Raw genomic sequence first — 21,161 nt, 5'->3', positions numbered from 1 at the left:
ACAACTATGTAACTTTCTGTATTTGCCTGTGAAGTCTTTGTCACTTTGATTAATTGGATAACTATGTATTGTTTCATAGTGACCTATGATTCTATTTGACCAACTGTTTTAAAACCTTTTGATGTTTTTGACAAACTTCCCAAAAATCAAATTCTAAATGAAGTCTTATTGACCTGGAAATAATTTGGGGGTTTTCCATAGGGCTCCTGCAATACCTCAAAATACTTGTTTTCTCTCCTTATAACACAAAGATATTAAACTAAATAGACTTATTTGGTATGCTAAATTACATGGGAAGCATTGTAAGATAAGTGATGATAAACCTTAGGTTATATTGTATGGGTAAATGTTATTAATATAAATGCTCTAGAAATTATATAAAATTCCTGAAATTCAGATATGTTCTGGTATAATGTTATTTGTCATAATTCAGTTATTGTCTTAAAATGCTATGTGCCACAGAAATAACCAAATTTCCTTGTCAATTGCATTATAATGAATCAGATCTTTAACCATGCCATTTTAAGTCTTTTGTCATTTACAGACAATTATTGTTTTACTCTGAAGTTTTTGAAACAATACCATGTTCAAGAAGACCCCAGAAAGGACTTTTTGACAAATATAGGTTTCTGATGACTTTAAGATGATACCACTGAACTGGGTAAGAAATTATAGAACTCTAATGGAAAAACTGATGGCTTCATAACACTACTAACAAGACAAGATCAATAATAATTAATCATATGGGACTGAATAAACTGATGAATATGATTATAATTTCATGACTTTTGGTCTAAAATACTATTGCTTTTTTAATCTTTGTTTTCCAGTTATAAGGAAACCTTTCCTCTGACACTATGACTTACAGCAATTCAGTACATTATATCTTTATAAGCAGAATTGAAACATTTCTCTTTTTCTCCCTACCTGATCTCTCCAGAATTCAGAAGCTCATGGTGAACACTCTTATTTTCATAGCAATATAGTTATATTTGTATAAATTCAATAAGAATCTGTTTTTCTTGTAACAGGACACAATTGGAAACTGGTTATATTCTCAAGGCTGTATGACCAGACAACTTTAAGGAACTAAAGTTATATTTCTGGAGCCAATAAAACTCCTTGGAAAAATAGCCTGATGCCCTGCTTACAGGGTTCCCAGCAGCCTTACCAGGTGAGTAAGTAAGCTCACTTCCTGGCAGGTGCAGGATATTTTGGGGACCTCAAGAAGAGAGGATATTCACCCAAGGTTATAGATATTATAGGAGAGCCCAATGGCAAGTCTTCGGCTTGGCTTCCTGGCCTTGAGAAGCATTTAAAAGTTCAATCTGAAGATTCCTTACTGAACTGTAATCATTCCACTGATCACATTTATGTGATGAAGTACAAGTTAAAGATGTAAGAGAGAAGTACAAGCTAAAGATCTTTATCAAGAATTTAACATTTAGTTAGGAAAACAAACTAAATAAATGACTTCCAATGACAATACCCATATATAAAGTAAACACTAAGAGCTTTGGCTCACACGATTAGCTCAACAGGAGTGATAACTGCAAGGTTTATCATTCTTGGCTTTCAATAGTGGTTTTGTTTAGGATCATCCCCTTGTTATTTATTAATTGAGAAATAAGTTAATCATCAGCTAACAGTGGTCCTTTTCTTTCCTACAAAGATGCTGCTTGGATATTCTAGTTCACAATGAAGAAATCTAAATAACCAAAATAAATGAAAGCAAAGCTATGCTACTGTGAATGAAAAATACTTCAAACCACATCAGTGAACAAAGAATGCTGAAGCCACCAAGTCATCAGCAGCTGCCCCACCCCCTGGGTGAAGACAAGCCTGCAGCTGGGCCTCTGCAGCCACTCACAGTGGTGCACTCTGAGGGGACTCAGAATAAGAAAGGACAGGATACTGGCCCTAGATAGCTAGATGCTTGTCAAAGGAATGAATTCAATGAGCCCAAATATTTGCTTCCTCCCATACACAGAAAAGCACTAAATTATTTAACTTGAGATGCCTGGTTTTCTTTAGTTAACAAGTAATCTTTTAATGTTCCAACTACCTGGTCTTTGTTGTAAAGCTCCTGTATACCCTAGCTCCTCCCCTACCTCTTCGGAGCAGTCCCTCAGAGCTATCTGAGAGGCTGTCATCCCGGGCTTGAAGGGGTTCGAGTCCTCAGAAATGTCCACCAAATAAAACAGAACTCTCAACTTTTCGGCTGCGCATTTATTTCAGTCGACACTACATAATAAATATCCATGCTGCATCTATCTGATCAGGAAAAGCTGGGATTGACAGACTCAGGAAAAACTTGGATCAGAAGATATTCCACTTTTGAGGCAAAAATAACTCAGAGTTAACCTCACTTAAATCATATATTCTATATCTAAGGAAATAGCTCAAAAATTAAGTTTTCATGCCTGTAATTTTGGTGGCAATCAAATAACCTTGCTGGAATGTCCATATCAAGATATTCAAAGGTACAAAATCACTAGTGTAGGACAATTTGTGCTCCTGGTATTCATAATAGCCTTCAATGTGGTCTTTGTTTATTTGTTTCTTTTGGTATTAGTTGCCAAGAAGAAAAATAAAAGAACTGAGGTCAGCTTAAATGTCTTGCATAATTCAGGAGCAGAGAAGCAAGAAAACTACTACAGAATAAAATTTTGATTGCAAAATGTCAGATCTTAACCAAGGAAAGAATTTGTTAAACCTGATGGGTCTGCTTTAGAGATGCTGCAGCAACGTAACTAAAGTTCTTTAATATTTTGGCATTGCATAAGCAAAGAGGAGGAACAGAATATACCCTCCCAAAATACGCCTCTTTGGCAGAAAGATTACTGAAGTCTGATTATTGTTAAGAAACAGCAGACACAGGAGAAGGTCTAAAAATTGAGTAGAAGTTACTCTTTTGTAAGAGAGATTTGTATTTATAAAAGAAATCTTCATTTGTAAGGGTGTTTCCCTCTTTGTACCAGGAGGAGGATGACTCTAAATCTCTAGACTGAATGGGGATGGCAGACACTTATATCTGCATAACAACCATGCTCTTGTTTACTTTGCTTTTCCTGCTCACCTCCCATAACTGGCTTTCCCCTCTGCCCAACAGCTTCTTTGGTCTTTAGCTGGAGATGGTAATTCAGGTGCAGGCTTGAGCCTTTTCAGGGAGTAACTCAGTTTTTCCTGGGTCTCTCCCATGTATACAGGAAGTATACATGTTATAAATTTCTGTTTATTTTTCTTCTGTTAATCTGTCTTTTAATATGGTGGGGGGGGGTCTCAGCCAAGGACCTAGAAGGGTAGACAGTAAAGTTGGTTTTCCTCCCCCACAGCAAGACTCAGTAAAAGTAACACTTCTGTGGATGCCTACTCAGTTTTTAATGGGTCATGGTCTTTTTAGGGAGATGCAGCCATGCAGAAAGGTAGGAGGTTTTAATGTCCAGGCAAAGTTTGGCTTTTCCATATTCTGAAATCAAGGGTCAAAGATATCAAATGATGAGCCCTGAGAGGGCTTTACACAGTTCTATGGTCTTACTGTATCTCTCAGCAAATAAATGCCCTAGGTAAATACTAACAAGGATAGGGGCACATATTACAAAAATGATTCATTACAAGAAGGGATAAGGAGTCCACTGGGTCTAAATTCATCTGGCTTTAAAACAATGAATCCTAAATGATGTGCATGTTAATTACATTACTAAAGATATTCCGAGGACTAGGGAGTTTATTGAGCAAGTCTAATTCCTATAGATTACATTCTTTGGAGGGAGAGAGGAAGCGAGAGTATGTGTGCAAGAATTAAAATGTGTTTAAGGGGGAATAGAGAAAACCTAGATGTTTTTTATTATTAACTAGTGCTAGTCTCTCAGACAGATGCTTTGCCAGTTCCCAAACTACTTCATGATAAATGAATTGCCATATTATTGTAATCAATATGTCTAAACATAACCATTCAGAACAGAATTGTTAATGAACATTCCCTTAATGTGACAGTTTCAAAGCTAAACATTCCTAGAACCACAATTGTAAATACTACATTAGGAATGTTTAATATCAATGTAATTCAAAAAGCAGATAATGGCATTTCAAATTATATAGGTTCTTATTTCCTGTTCATTCAATTGTATGCATGCCAGACACATAGTAGGTTCTTAATAAGTATCTATAAACACATGAATAAATGAATGAAGATCTGCTTTAGGACAGTACATTGAAACTAAAGTAACTCTACTACAAGGTAAAATATAGAATCAATGGAACAAAATTGCTGGAGCTAAAGCTGACCATTTTAGTGAAAGAAAAATTAGATTTGAGGGAGTTTTTAATGGAACACATTATTACTGAATCCTAAATTAACCAGAATACCATGTAGTTGGAGTAGAAAAATCATGTAAAATCTGCTAACATTTACTGGGTGATAAACATGGGTCAGACATTGTAATACATATTGATATTTACTAGTTTATTTACTCCTCATAGCTGCTCTGAATGTTGGGTACTATTATTATTCCCACTGTTAGAAGAGAAATTTGAAGCTCACAGAGATTAAGTGATTTGCCCAAGGTAGCACATTTAGTAAGCAGAGTTGGGTTTTGTATATACGGCCTGGTTCCAGAGTCCACACCCTTAACCATTAAACTGCTTTGCTCCAGAGAGTAAACATGTCCACACTGTGAGGTCATCAAAAACAAGAGTATGAATGAAAAAACTCAAAGAATGAAGGGTGAAAAGTGGCTAGGTCTGCGGCCAGAGCCCAATGCTGCTGGGTATCCATCTGGAGAACTGTTTGCGTTAAAGAAATGGAAAATGTAAAAATGGAGGAAATATGAAAGGTTGGGGTTTTGGAGGGAAACTGAAGGTCAGTGTTTGATGCATGTTGAGTTAGGCAGCAGTAATTAGAAACTTCAGTAAACGCATCTTGGTCAAAGATTCAGAAATTTATACATGGAATTTAGTCAAGTATGGGCAACAGTAGGAATGAGAAATAACACAGCAGTGAATGTGTCTACTCTTTGCTTTGGTTCTTTTAGGAACAAAGGTCTAACTCTGAGGCTTGTCAGGCTAGGGACTAGAGTGAGGAATAAAGGGCAGGGCTGTCATTGAGTAATATGGCCTCATGGCCTTTGCCCCTTCGTTCTTTGTCTCTCTTTCATTGCATAACCTAGTTCTTCCTATATAGCATGTGAAATATATCTTTACTGCATGTCTGACATGATCCTAACTCTCCAACTACCTTTCCTGGCTGCAGGAATCAACAACTCTGGATATTCTCAAGCAGACGTTTTCTATGGTCAAATTTCCTGGCAAATTTTCAGCCAGGTTTTGTAGAATTAAGATTTTTTTTAAAAGAGAAAAGGCTGGCCCAGAATCTACCCTAGTTCAATCCTAGCTGAACTATTTATTGGAGTATCCTCTTGCCATTAAGGAAGACTCAGTTGATATATATGAGTGATATCTCAAAGAATCCTTACCACTCATCAGAGGGCTCTGACATTATTTTTATTTTATTATGTCAACAACACTGAACTAAAGGTAACAGTGGAGGAAAAGATGCTTAAGTTACTTTTCAAAGGTTGTTCTGGCAAGTTTCCTAGTCAGAAGAATTGATAATTTGTGGCTTTAAGATCTGTATTCATCAGATGCTTTAACATATCTTTCTATGGAGGTTTTAAAAAGAAAGACTTTGAAGGCCTATAAGGTGTTAAGGGATTTATGAGTCAATGGCAGAAAAATATGATTCATAGTGACAACTTCCGGTTTCTTCTCTGAGCTTTAGCCTTCTGAGCAATACAGCAACTCATCTGGTAATTACATCATTGTTAGTATGACAGCAACTTGGCCTTTTCTGGGTCCCTATGAGCAAAGACCCAAACAGCTCACATGTACTGTGCCCTGACCTTCTGAACCTTGCAGGGCTGATGAACTTGCGGTTTTGCTATCTGTTAACCAAAGTCCTTTCTTTCTCCCAAATATGGTTAGGATAGATCATTCCCCATGATTATAAGCCTCTCCAGGGCAGGAGATGACATGTATTGCTATCTTTCTGAGTTGATGACTCATTTACTAGAACTCCCTTAAAAGGAAGGCAAACACTAACTTTAAGAGAGTCTTTTGGAGTATATGACCTTGAAGGACTCTTTTTGGCTTCTTAATGCTTTTATTTTACTAAGAATTAAATGCTACTGGCATAAATACATATTTAAAAACACTGTGGAAGATTTAAGTATTGAAGAGTGCTCTAACATTGTCCATAATTTTATTTTTCATGTTTAGAGAATCAGATAGTATTAGAAAAGTTTTTCAAACAATTTCCTTGATTCCTCAATCATTTATCTTTGTAGTACTGGAAACTTTTGTAGCTATGGGCAACTTAACCTTAGGCCACCCATGCTAAAAATAGCCTAGGGGAGCTTGACCCTTCCTGGCTGTGTGCCTGTCTGCTAGAAGAGAGCTTTAAGAGTTGTATCCTCCTTAGAAACAATCCATTTCCTTCCTTTCTCCTTATGATCACTATATAACTGTCACCCTTACCTTGTCCTAAAATAGAAATATATGTTATTCAAGTCAACAGATTTTTATACGTGCCCTATGTCTTCTCTACACTACCTCTCTTCTTGAGGAATAATTCAGGCTCATTAATTAGAGCATATTCAAGACAGTGATCAGAATGGTGAAAGTATTTTATCCACATAAAAGAAGAATGAATAAAAGGAAGTAAAGAAGTTGAACCTAGGGAAGAAAAAGCCCAGAAGATGTCATGAAACTTTTGAAGGGCTATTTTGAGGAAGAGAGATTAAAAGTGGGGTCAAGGGGTAGAAAGACAGTGAAGTAGGGATGCTTTCTAATAGGTAGGTTTTTCCAAAGATAGAATTAACTTCTTTGAGGGGGAATGGAATGTGATCCCATATAAGCCAACAGATCACTTGGGAAGATGTTATGGAGCAGTTCAATTACACAGCATTTAAGTTGCTTCCAACCCTGAGAAGCTATTTCTGTCCTTTTATATGTATAATATTTCTACTCTAAATCCTTTCATTGACTGAATATATATGTTAAGCTAGAGAAAGAAACACTCATGTTGCTTACTAGTTGCTGCTTACCTTTTCCTTCTATTAACATTCCCCCAAAAGTAAACTATTTTAATACTGTAGTCACCTTGACAACGGAGGTGTCTGTTTTAACAGCTTTCAGTAACATTATTCGAAGGGAATCTATTAAGCAATAAAGTGAGGGGAATAGTCTTGAGCATTCTCTTTCTTTTCCAACCTCAAAGACTTTAGGATTAAACATATGCTTTGAAATTAAAATCACTGTAAATTTGCTGAGTAAGAGAACATCAAGAAAGTTTTCACTTAGCATAATGTAGAAAAAACATATTTTTCTCTTGTGATGTACATGAACAAATTCACCAACTAAAAGGCATGGATCAAATTTTACAACTGTCTGTAATTTCTGACAATTCTATATATATATACATTTTAACCCTCTGTGTAAGGTGTTGGGGTTGCTGTGGAATCAGATTTAGTGTGGCAGATATTATACTCAACCACAACCTATCTTGAATTGTTATTAATTAATAATTGAATAATAATTCATTATTATTAATCATGGGAGGATATTACCCAAGGCAGAAAAAAAGTCAAAAAGTACTACAATGGGGAATCTATTGGACATAATTCTCAAGGAAAAACCTTCCAATAAGAAGCACAATCTTTGACTTTAAACCATCTTGGTTATTTTTAATTGGTTTACCTATTTCTAATAATAACAAATAGCATTTAACTAAAAACTTCCTGTGTACAGGCTCTGTGCCAAGCTCTTCACATTTATTGTCTTCTTTCATCCTTAAAACACAGTGAAGAGTTGATACTATTATCTTCCCCCATTCCATATTATCGGGAAACTGAAGCTTAAGGAAGTTAAAGACCATTTCCACGGTTAATATAGTTGGTTTTAAAACAGAACAAGGAATCCAAATTTGACTCTAGCACCTGAGTTAGTCACCCATTCACTGTGTTATCTGCCTTGATGGCCCTAATGCAATGTGCTTATTTTATTTAGGATAAAGCTGTGTAAAAAAACCAAAATTTAATTTTTTTTGCGTCTCAATTATTTCCCTTCTGTTCTTTAGTATTAAGTGGTGCAGTCAACCACTCAAGCTTAGAAGGTTACACTCACCTCGTTTGTGAAGGAGAACACTGGCATGCCTACGTCCATTTCCATTTTCAACATAACAGGAGTAATTTCCCAAGTCAGCTTCTTCTACAGAGTCCACAATTAATGAGATGGAGACTTCCTGTTCCCCAAGATGCTCCTTGAGGATTCTAAAATATAAAGAAAAACGAAACAAAAACCCCCACACAAACATACACATACATGGAAAAGAAAAAAAAATTAGAAGAATCTGAATCTGATGTGAAAATACCTACAGCATCTGTGCTTCAAATTTGGTTACGGATTGATGCGATCTTAATTAAATTATATCATGCCCTTTTCTTCTTCACTTCTAATGAGGAAGCTTGTCTTTGTAGATGCTAATGAAGTTGCAGTTAATTATCTCTCTTAGCAGGACAATCACACTGTCGTAATAAAGAGGTGAGAGACACCTTGAAGAAAAGTTTATAAATTGCTTTCCCTTTAAGAAGAAATATGATGTAAGGGCGAGATAAGAAATTCTAATGTCTTAGGCTGGAAGACTAATTATCTATCAGGTTAATTATTTAAAAAAGGAGGAATAGAAAATTTCTGAGCTATTTTGACATTTCAGTTGAAACCTTCAGCCTGGCTTTTTCTTTTTTTTAATGATACAATCATTTGCCTATTTTTAAAGAAATATGAAATTACAAACATGCAGACTAAATGTTCTGATGAAGTGTTTAATTCTGACATTTAAAATCAATGGTAAACGCTCACTAACCTCACTGTCAAGGATTTTAGCAATCTTTCAGAGCAAATGGAAAACTTCAAAGCAAGGTTCCCTTTCCCTGCTCTCAAAGTTTCCACCTCCACCCTCCCACCTGTTTGGTAACTCATCTCTGCACAATACTTCCTAATGCTGAATAAAGAAAAAATAACTTTCTAGAACCTTCCTGGAGCACCCACCAAAGGAGAGAGAGAAAAAAGTGAGGAAGTTTATTGGCCTTTTTTAATCTTAGCATTTCAAAGTGTATGGGTATAAGAGAATAGTGAAGTTTTAAACATGAAAAATGGCAGAGGAATATTTTAGTATATATTGGAGAATTTGCTCATCTGGGCATTTCAAAACCCAATTGGAGTGCAATATTCTTGTGTATTTGTTGCTAGGAGGAAAATTCCAATGGAAATAACCTTATATGACAGTTTTATAGTTTTTATTTTCTATTGAAAAACTTTTTCTCTTACACCTTTGGTCAAGTTTTAAAAGTCCTCACATTCAAGAAGAGGAATCTGGTTAAAATACTCATAACATATCCAGAGGATGCAATCCTTAGATAGGAGAGTAATTATAAATGATCAGCATTTTGATTCACTTAGAACTTACTTATTAATATGCTTGTTTATTTACATTATGATTAAAAATGAGTATCTGTGTCCAAGCATAATTTTAGACATAATTGAATACCTCAACACTTAAAAGTAAATGAACAAATATATTAATTATTTTTGTAAAAAAGAGGTGAGAGGCTTAAGCATTATGCCCTCAAAATAGATTGCATTATTTAATGATTATTTTCTATTATTAATATCTAGACCTTAAAGTCATACTAAAAAAGGTAACAAAAACATTTTTGCATCCTTTATCATTCCTATCAAGTGCCTTATAGCCTACTTGTTGCCTCAAAAATGTAAAAGTATATAAAAGGAAATAACAGAGATTGTGTTTGGTTAAGTCCTAGCACCTTGTTAATATTTTCTCTCAACAATAAAAGAAAAAGAACTTTTTTAAAAAAAAAAAAGTCACAATATCACATTTTCCATATTTGATGCAATTTTGGTCTGTCTCACACTCAGTATACTGCTTAGTGAAAAACTCCTTTTCATTTCTCTTAAATGCTTTGCAAATGGCATTCACGTTTTACAATTTCATAGTCAGTCTCAACAGTACTTTGCCTCTTTGCTACTAAATGTTGCAATATTTTTATAGTAGTAAAACCAAAATCTCCTCTTCTTTTCCTTTAACTCACTTTCTATTCACTAACAGAGCAAATGTTAATCCTGGCAGTACAAGTTAAAAGAAAAAAAATTACTTTACCTAATGTCACTTTCCCAAACTCGATTTTCATCCAGATCTTCAATAAACTTTTCTCCTTTCATCCAGTAAATTAAAGGGCTGACATCTCCACTGTACCCAAAGAAAGCTCTGCAGGTTAGATTAGCTGAATCACCTATGGAGAGAAGTGATGAAAATGTGTTATAAAACTATTTGTATACTCTTATTTTAGGCAAACTGACAAGTAACATTTTAATCAATTCACTGATTTAATGAAACATCTTTCCAAAATAATATTTTTCAGATATTTTCTATTTCTTGCAAATTTATAGAATGTATGCTTTTGATAGCTTTTTTTTTTTTAATGGAATCAGAATTACTTATAAGATTTTGAAGAAGATGGGTCAGTTATTTTATAGAAGGTTCTTCCATTTAGGTTTGCCCGAAGTTTCCACATGATTAGACAGAGGTTATAAATCATTGGGAATGATACCACAGAGGTAGTGTGCCCTTCTCAAAGCATGATATCAGACAGCTCATAATGTTGATAATATAAGATTTTATAAAGCAGGTAGAAGATGTTTCTCAGTCCTGAATGTGGGAAATAGAACAAAAATTTTCAATGGGAAAGAAATGGAACTCTAAATCCACGATCCCCTAAAAAAGTTATTAAAGTATTTTTACATATAAGGAACAATATTTTAATTAAGGAAACCAACACATGCTCAAGTAGAAAAGCACATTAAAGTACGAATGACCAACTCATGAGAATAAATATTTGGGATGTTTATTAGATGTAAAATCATTAATATTACTGTGGAGGTAAGTTTCTTTCAATATGCTGCTCAAGAGAGAGCACTGCAATGGTGAATACAGATTGGTTGATTACTTAATAAGGTAAGTGGAGGTCCCTGACCAAAAGGTGGAAGAATTTAACGCCTACAAAAAATAAGGTGTATTTCTGGACAGGTCATGCAATTTTGCAAACACCTGGTTTCCCCAAGCCTTAGACAGTATTTGAGAACTGAAATACTCGCGTACTATTACAGTTTTAAGATCTCACTGCCTCCAAGTAGTGCTATAAATGCGGGATGGGATAGAGACCTGTAAGGGCCTACTTTAGCTTGGACTAGCTCAGGGGAACTCTCAGGGACAGGTGAGTGATTCTACAATATAAACCTAGGGAAAACCATAATGCACTTACAGGTGCACTCTTTTGAAGTCCGGGCATGGGTAAACCTATATGTAAACTCTGTTCTCTAAGTCCCACAATAAGAAAATTTTTTATTGAATAAAAATAATATTATTATGCTAAGTATGTTCATTGTATAAGAGTAGTTCATAAATAAATTATTGCTCTTCTAATATTTATAAGATGGCATGATACAGCTTTCTCTTTTTACCTTATCCTTGTTTATGTCTGAATGTTCTCCAAGAAAGTGATTTCTCATGGACTTTGATTCTATACACAATAGTCATCATTAGTAACCAGACAAAAGTCCAGAAAATGTCTACAAACTTCTAAGAGGCAAAATGGAGCTCTAAATAGGTTCCTTTATTATTAATTTTTATACATAAACATTTTCGAAATCTTTTAACATGGAATCCCCCTCCCTTGGAGAATATTTACATTACACAACAGATAACTGAATTTCAGTCTTACTGATTGGAAACCACAGATTTCTATGGGACGTGTCAATCCAATGTTACAAAACAAGTTTAAGTCCAATAGTCTTTGCTCTTCCACTTCTATAAGAACACTAGCTTTTATGCAACTGAACCACCTGTTATCGTGTCAAAAAAGTAATAAATTCAATACTAAATCCCACAATACTACATGGTGTGATGGTGAACATCATATGCTAACAGAATCAACATATATTACAGAGTTAACAATTTTTACATATGAATAATTTACACAATCTGTGTTTTAAGGGATCAAGTTTTAGCTTTTAGGTAGGAGTTAATGATAGGAACTCATACATAGAAAACTCCAGAAATTACCTAATTTTCCATTATAGTTTTACTAAATATGGGGACTTAAAAATAATGATCATATCATTAGCAACTCAGCCTGGCATTCTTTAGCAGAGAAGTCAATTGAATCCCTCACTGGGACCTGAATTTATCTCTCTTCTCTTCTTCCTTCCTTCCCAGACCAAGTAATTTTCCATTACTTCATTCTTCATTTCTCTCATCTGTTGGCCTTGTGTGGCCACACCTAGTAAATGGCTCCTGCACCCAAATAAGAAATGATTCCCCTTTTCAATCATCTTTGCTCACCTGGTCTTTGACTACTTTGCTTTGAGCTTGAGCTGGGAGTATCTGCCATTAGGGGAACTCTATCCAGAATTGGGTTGGGCTTGCTGTGGTTAGAATGGTGTTCATGGAAGGTGGAGGGAAAAATAGAAAAGACTTCAGGTAGAGAGGAAAGAGCATGAGTGAGAGAAGCTAGGGAACTTCGGAGGAAGTATGTAACTTCAGAGTGGCTGAAGCTAAACTGTGTGTGGGGGGTGGAAGTAGGTGGAGGGTTTGGGGGAGAATAGAGCACTGATGAGATCAAAGCAGTGGTGGCCTTAATCTTCTGTGTAGGCCATGTTGAAGATCTGGGGCTTCCATTTAAGGGCAATGCTAAGCTAGGGGAAGATTTCCAGTAGGAGACTGACATAATCACATCTGCAGTCTAAAGAAATCACTCTTACCATATTTGCAAAACTGGGATTGGATCAGAGAGAATGAAGAAGGATTAAGAATTTTACAATACTTTGTGACCACATATGGAGTAGTCACTGCAAAGACAGAATTATTTCCACATAATTTCTTAAAAGGAAAAATCATAGGTGATAGTAGTGACTACAGATCACTGTGCTTTTTATCAATGTGATAACAGGAAGTCTCTCCAAGCAGAGATTACACAGGAAGCCTGATAAGGTAGAGAATGTATTTTTTATTTTTAGAATTTGTATGTATCACTGTATGTGTGTAGGGGAGAGAGACAGACAGATTAAGGAGTTGCCAGCTGCTTCTCAAAACAATCAGGATAGAAAGTCAACTTGAGTATAGATCTGTTCTGTGAATTTTTTGTGAGTCATTTCTCTTAATTATACCTATTTGTGGGGCTGAGCAAAAGGTACCAATCTCGTTCTTATGCATAGCACTATTTTTCAGGAAGGAACACTAGGAACCCAGTGGAGTCAATCTTGAGAGAAAGCCAGGTGAAGCTAGGCTCTTCTGGGACTACCCAACTGCTTAAGTGTTGGGGAAGAAAGCTGTGTCCATCCAGTACTTTTCATTTGGGAAATGGTGGCTAATCACATGAGTGTTTGTTAAGAGCCATGACTTTGGACCCTGAGTATGTGTTACCTTTGTTTGAAAGCAGAAACAACCATCATCCCTTCCACTGAGGCTGAATAAAAACCAGGAGTTGATAGAAAACCATGAGATAGGGTGGGGCCTAGGGAGAGATGATGCATTTCCATCCAATAAGGACCGACAGAGATTAATAAGCACAAGTAGGAAAACTGGGAAAATATAATTGGGAAATTTTATTTAGAAAGTTAATCAGGCGATTAGGAAATAGGAATTAGGAAAATAAAAAATAGCATGACTGAGTTTATACCTTGGGCTGATGAAGCAGGACATGCCACTTACGTAACAGACATAACAGGTTTTCAGCATCTGAGTTTTCAGAGTACTCCATCCATGATCCATTTGATATTTTCATGCTTTTTAATGTTACATTCTTTGCTTAGAATTCTCTTGATTTCCACCTAGTGAACTACTCCTCATCCATTAAATCCCAACTCAAATAGCACCTCTTCCAAAAGACTGCCTTGGTTTTTCTAGGAATAGTCAGTCATTCTGTCTTTTCTCCTCTTGGAACACATCTGTACTTTATCATAATATATTCCTTACAGTATTTGGTTTGATTGCATGTCTAGTTCAGTGACTAGAATATTTATTCTCCAAAGACAGAAATTATATCTGTAACTACCGTTGTATATTACTAGGACCCTTTACACTGTCTTGAATATATGAGCAACCCAATAATAATTTCATATTAGTGAATAACTTGCTTAATAGCCCTTGTGCGTGTATTTTCCCTTCGTTCCTTTTTTTTCCAAAGCTTCGTTAATTAAAGGTTGTATGTCTACAGTCTATCTCAACAGGCCAAGTCTATCTTGTAAACTAGCCTTCAACATTGCAAATGGAAAGCCTCCTTATTCAGATGTTAATTCGCTTGTGGGCTGGAGCTGGTTCATACCAGCTTGTAAGAGTCAAAGACTATGTTTTCAGAAATTCTTTAAGCAGGTTGTTAAATATGCAGTCAGTATTAAAAATTAAATTATAGAAACTTATAATTAATTAGACTATATTAAAAATAAAGGTTAACAGATACCCAAAACTCTAAACCACCTATTTTGCTGTATTATTCATCTATAGTATCTGAATGGCAGAAATACCATTTAATAGTATATTACTGCATAGCTCTTCCTAAATGCACATTTAGGGAGATTATGTTGGTAGCTTGAGATCAACCATGGTGGGAGTACTTACCTCACAAATTGCCAAATGCTACAAATCAGGCTATGATTTACTGTTTTGTTGATTGCTTATACTTTAGACAATATGGAGAAAATGTTAATAATGCAGATTAAGCTTAAGTGTGTCATATCTATAGCTGTTATATTGGTAATAGGACAAACATAAAAAAAATTCCTCTGGTATCCAAAAATTATTACCTAATTCAGCAAATAATTTGCTTACATCACTGATCAATAAATAAAGTTCTGACATATATCTCCAATGTGCTACTCTTATTTGCCAATATAAATGAAAATATCACCCACCTATGTCAAAATTACACTTGGAGAACCAATTGTTAAACATTTACCAGCACGCCATTTTCCATAAAATTGTTTTTCAAAGATGTTGCATTCCTATTTTTAATACTTTTATTGAGGTATATTTCACATATCATGAATTTATCCATTTAAAATGTACACCTCAATGGTTTTCAGTATATTTACAGAATTGCCCAACCAGCAGCACAATCAGCTTTATGACACTTTCACCATCCCCAAAAGAAGTCCTGAACCAGTTAGCTGTCATTAGCCATTTTCTCCCAAACGTAGCCCTGGGCAACCACTCATGTGCTTCTACTTTCTGTCTCTATGGATATGCCTATTCTGGACATCTTATTTAAGTGAAGTCATAAAATATATGGCCTTGTTTCTGGTTTTGTTTGATTAGCTTAATGTTTTTAAGGTTCATCCATGTCACAGCATGTATCAATACTTCATGGCTAAATAATGTTCCATTGTATGGATATACTCACATTTGTGTATCTATCAGCTGATGGATATTTGAGTTGTTTCCACTCTTTGACTATCATGAATAATGCTGCTTTGAACACTCCTGTACACATTTTTGTGTGGACGTATGTTTTAACTTTGCTTGGTTATATATCTAGGAGTAGAATTGCTTCATCATAAGATAATTGTATGTTTAAATCCTTGAGGAGTTGCCAAGCTGTTTTCCAAAGTGGCTGTATGCACCATTTTACATCCTCAACAGGAATGTGTGAGAATTTCAATTTCTCCACATGCTTGCCAACACTTGTTATCTGTCTTTTTGATTATAGCCATTCTAGTGAGTGTGAAGTAGTATTTCATTGTGGTTCTTACCATTAATATTAAACCCCAAATTTATTATTATATATAATTAATTGAATAATAACCAGTGTTGTTCAAAATTATAAAAACACTATCAAGATAAAAGAGCTTTTATTAAATCACAGAACGTAATTAACAACATCATACCTAAAATGCTTATTTCCCCACTGTTGTGTTACAGACCCTGTGATGTATTTATAATTTTAGCTGAGAATTCATAGGAACTGAATAAATTATTGAAGGCTTATGCTTTTTAAGAAAAACTGAGAAGAGTTATTTCCAAATGTTTAAAAATAAAAATATTTTAAACAAAAAGTTAATATAAATGCTCAGAGATTGTACCAGACTTAGCCCCAGGCAAGAGTTATCAGAATTAAATTCTGATCTGGAAACAAAAATTAGTTTCATACAATACAACAAAAAATTGGCATTTATTAACTAGTTAAATATTATAAAACATAGACGCTATTTAGGAGAAAATATATTATTTTATAAATCTGTGAATGAAAAACCATTCTTTAGAGCCTAGAAATAACAAGAAACTTCATGATTGACAGATTTGAATATATAATTAGCAAAACTTCAGTAGAATGGAAAATACAAAGGAAACTGAGACAATAGAGCATGATCATGAATTTTTCTTTACTGTGTTTGTTATCTAATATGTATCTGAGTATGTTTCCAATTTAAAAGGAAAAACAATAAAAGGACACAGCATAGTACATAGAAAGGCCATTAACAGATTAATATTCCAGATATTCAACTTGAAAATAATCATAGCCAGGTTTTGATAGAAACTAGAGGAAAGGTTACTCGTATTGCAACTCCTAATGCAACTGCTAACCTGTTTCTTTCTTGTAAATTTCCACTGTCATGTCAGATTTTATTTTATACTTATATCTTCTACAATATCATTTAGTTTAGATGAACATGCCTTCAGACGTTATGTATTTTTTCTTACTTAAGCCACTGAGTCTCAAACTTATTGTCAAAAAACTTACCCCCCACCCAAAACCAGAGTTTGACTCAGCAAGTGTGGAGGGTTCCAGAGATTTTAATTTTTAACAAGCACTGCCAGGTGATTTTCATGCAAGTGGTTAGAGTTAACTGTCTGGAACTATTTCTTTTTACCCTGGACTCTGTTTAAAGTGGAACTGGGGCTGCGAAAAGCAACAAGATTGAAAAACATTCAGTCAGGACTCTTAAGCAGGAAACAAAGACAGGGAATCTGGGGAAGAGGAAAGAGGGTTCATATTAAGGACAGTGGTAGGTAGAGAGGCAAGAAGTATATTGTACAACTGGGTCACTGATGACCCAATCCAAGCTACAGAAATATATTACCTTTCCAAAGGAATGTAGGAAAAAACATTTATGTTTCAGTGGAAAACTACTCATTTATCTATTGTACGCCCTTCTGAGTTATCAGATTTAAGCTGTTTCACGGTCTTTGAGCTGTTTTCGACTCTTTGTGAATCATAGGTAACTGATATGTAAATTCTCTTACATCTGGTAGTGATTTGACTTAATTCGCCATCTGATTCCCTCGCCCTGCAACCCCCCACCCCCCACTGCCCCTCAGTCCAGGGAAAAAAATCAGTTTTGTTCCTACTTGGAATTTATCTCACCATTTCTCCACTCTGTTTAATCTGCTATTTTGACTTTACCTTTGAACTGGTCATAACATCTGCCTGTTTCCTTGTATCATATGAGCAAAAATTCTTTAACAAGTGTTCATTTTAATAACATGAAAGTCATGATGGTACACACTTTTCTGAAAACTATCTGTTAACAGGAATACAATGCTAGCCTCATTGCTTATTATTGCCATTAAAATAAGTCACACAGAAGATATTCATACATACACGTTCTGTCTCGACATTTGTTTGCCTACTGAAGAATTATATGGACACTCTCCTTATTCCTCTTTTTTTCAAATATCAGAATCAGCACTACAATTTTATCTTTACTCTATTTAAGTCCAAACTATTTAACTTGTTATCAAGAGAAACTATCCACCTTTTCTATTTTTTGGCCTCTAATTTGCTGTAACATGCAGTTTCTGATAAGGCAAGCCTAGCAAATGATTCAGAGAGTCAAGCACCAAAAGCTCTTCCTTATCCTCTTCTATTTATATATTGAAAAAACACCTCCAGTCTGATCTCTGATACCCAGGTGATAACGCTAATACTACTTACTACACTTAACCAGAAATACAGGAAATTAGCATTAGAATTCTACAGGTTACAGAGAAGAGACACATTAATTTAATTTCCCCCTCAATTTTGTTTCTTTGTTTTCCTTCAAATAATAACAGAAAAATTTAAGTTATGATCTAGAGAGCGACACACATCAAATCTATCAGTCAGCCAGGGCTGGAGTCCTGAAGATAATGGTATTCTTGCTGTCTCAAGTTGATATCTGTAAAAGCTTTCATAAATTGCACTAAATGCTTCTGCTGCCTTTTTGGCAGAAAGGTGCACTGTCAGCTCAATCTTACCAGGTTCTGAAGGAAGCACTCTAAAATTGATCATAAAAAATCATTTGTTATCTAAAATGAGAACAATGCTTGTCATATGGCAGGTTTTCAAGTAGGCCACGATGTGAGGGGGGCTTAGAGGAAAAATAATACATTTTCCCTTCAACCAGTGGATTCCAATCAGCAGTAGGGACACTTGTTATTTAGTGCAACCTTCTTCTAATTAGGTATCATTTGGCCATTTCTAAAACTGCTGACAGCAGAGAGTGTCTCTCCACTAGAGGACACTCTCTAACTTGCTGAAAAATGAAAAACTGTTTTTTTTTTTTCAAATTAAAAGAAAATTTCTTCCCTAATTAAAAAGCATCAGCATCCAGAGATCTTACTAGTCGGAATTAGGAAATAGTCAGCATTTTGTTCTTAAATAAGATGTTGAATGGTAGGGGGATTTTAATTTCATTTGCATCATTAATCATAGATATTAAAATTACTGTACAGTCACAGTAAAGATAAATGTTTTGTCGAAGACCCTCCATTTAAGATAAAAGCAAAGTGGTTTACCAAACATATTTATCTTTTGTTATTAGTTATACTGAATGGCTCCTCTTCCAGAAAGCTTTATTCAGAAATGAAGAATTTCTCTCTCTCTCTCTCTCTCTCTCACACACACACACACACACACACACACACACACACACAAAGTTGCCTTGGAGCTTGATCAAGACATTTTACCCAAATAAATATTAGGACTTTTGACACGTAATAGTTGCCAGTATCTAACCACAGAGAGTTCTTCGAAAATCAGAGATTTATCTAAGGATACCAAAAGAAAGGAAAGAAATGGAAGGGATAGGTTATATTAAGCTCATAGCTGAGGATGTTATTCCTGCCGGATGTAACAACGTCTGCTCAAATTTCAAGGGAACAAAATCACAGCAAAACAAGACATGCACTTTAAAATTTGCTAACCATAATTCAGCTGTAGTGTAAGATTTCTTTATGAGATGTATTTTATACTATCTTACAACATGCTTCTGTAGATTTTAAGGACAAAACAACTTATTTGGCTGGCCAATAGACTGCAAGGAGATTTAAGTAATCACAAATAATTTGGAGTTAAATAAGCTATTATACATCCATAGTAGCTATGGTGAATGAGTGCTTACAAATTGTTAGCACTTATTACTATTACTACTGATACTATATTATGATGGGATTTAATTTTTCTTTCTTTTTTTAACTGAAGTACCGTCAATTACAATGTATCAATTTCTGGTGTACAGCACAATGTCCCAGTCATGCATATACATACATATATTCATTTTCCTATTTTTTTCATTAAAGGTTATTACAAAATATTGAACATAGTTCCCTGTGCTATACAGAAGAAACTTTAAAAAAAAACTATTTTTATATATAGTGGCTAACATATGTAAATCTCAAACTCCCAAAGGGATTTAACTTTCTGTAAGTGATGACTAGAAGTTCACGCATCAAGTGAGGCCAAATTATGCCCTTCAGGAACTTGAGGGCTGCATACTGCAACGTGAATGAATTATTGGGGATATTTCCCACATGAATTACATGAAGAGAGGCAGTAGTAGAACCCCTTCAGAATGGAGAGGAAATCTCACTCACTTGAAAGAGAAAGGTGTACAAAATGGGAATATTATTACTGCATTGCTTTTAGATGGTTTGAGGATTCTTGTAAGGACTCAAATTGCAGCTCTTGATGGCTGTCTTCTATCTGCATGATACAAAAGTTTATGGCATTATAGGGGAGCAAAACTTGCCACCTCAAAATGTCTTTTTGGCATGCTGATTATTTCAAGCTGAAAACAATCAAGGCCCAAAAGACTCATCAAAAATTTTTGATTTTCTTCCTAACTACATAAAAGAATTTAGATAGAGGGCCTGTTCTAGAATAGAGTTATCAACAAAGATATCTGCAAAGAGAATGAGTAAGGTGTAGTAGGGGAGATCTTAGGCAGGACCTAAAGATGAGAGTCTACTCTGTGTCCCATTTTCTCTGAGTGGCCCGGCAAACATTTATTTACAAAACATTTGCTTTTCTATCTTCATATGAATTGCATTCCTCCCCTTTCAAGTTCCAAATCACTACCCCAACATCCTCTTTTGTCTTTAGCTGAAGATGGTGTTTAAGGCCAGGGTTTTGTCCATTTTGGAGAGTTATTCCATTCTCCTGGGTTTGATCTTCTCCTGTTAATCTGTCTCATGTCAATTTAATTCTTAGACTAGACAGAAGAGCCTAGAAGAGCAGAGGAAAATTTCTTCCTCCCAGACAGCATCTACAACAATCAACATACACCAAGCTGAAGAAGGGAACTCATCAAGAATCAGTTAGCATCTGGTGCCACCTGATGACCTCACCCTTGGGAGGTGTGATGTTGCATCTGAGTGTTGAGAATGGGTATTAGATAAAAGAAGTAGGAAACTGATAACTGCTCAGTTTAACTGCTAGGAAATGGACTTGCTCAAAAAGGTTACTCAAAAACTCTTGGTGATGATGGAGAGGAAATAGAACCATTTTGGGGTATTTATTGAGTTAAAATGCACATAATACAAAATTCACTATCCTAGCCATTTTTAAGCACACAGGGAAGTAAGGCCATTTTTGCCCATCAGCTGAAAAAGTGGATAGAAAAAGAAACTTGTGGTTTGCTTTCTGCCAAAGCCATCAGAATTGTTTATAATTTTATTCATTTCTAAAATTGCTTTGAATCATCACAAAGTAGACTTATTTTGGTAATGCAGTTATTTTTAGGTTTTTGTTGCAGGCCTTAACTAATCTCAAATT

The 21,161-nt window shown here is 35.1% G+C and overlaps 1 protein-coding gene across 1 annotated transcript in view; it reads right to left on the bottom strand.

The window, feature by feature from the left end:
- Nucleotides 1-21,161, bottom strand: part of IL1RAPL1 (interleukin 1 receptor accessory protein like 1) — a 922,977-nt gene that overhangs the window by 35,719 nt on the left and 866,097 nt on the right. The window contains exons 8-9 of the mRNA XM_032475399.1: nucleotides 10,235-10,367; nucleotides 8,182-8,327 (exon numbers count right to left, since the gene is read on the bottom strand). Of these exons, the coding sequence (XP_032331290.1) occupies nucleotides 8,182-8,327; nucleotides 10,235-10,367 (279 nt within the window). The remainder of the gene's footprint in view (nucleotides 1-8,181; nucleotides 8,328-10,234; nucleotides 10,368-21,161) is intronic.

Source organism: Camelus ferus, chromosome X, assembly GCF_009834535.1.
Source record: "Camelus ferus isolate YT-003-E chromosome X, BCGSAC_Cfer_1.0, whole genome shotgun sequence".
In the NCBI taxonomy this organism is placed as follows: domain Eukaryota; kingdom Metazoa; phylum Chordata; class Mammalia; order Artiodactyla; family Camelidae; genus Camelus; species Camelus ferus.
The sequence above is the reverse complement of the archived record's forward strand: the minus strand, read 5'-3'. Positions and strand labels throughout refer to the sequence as shown.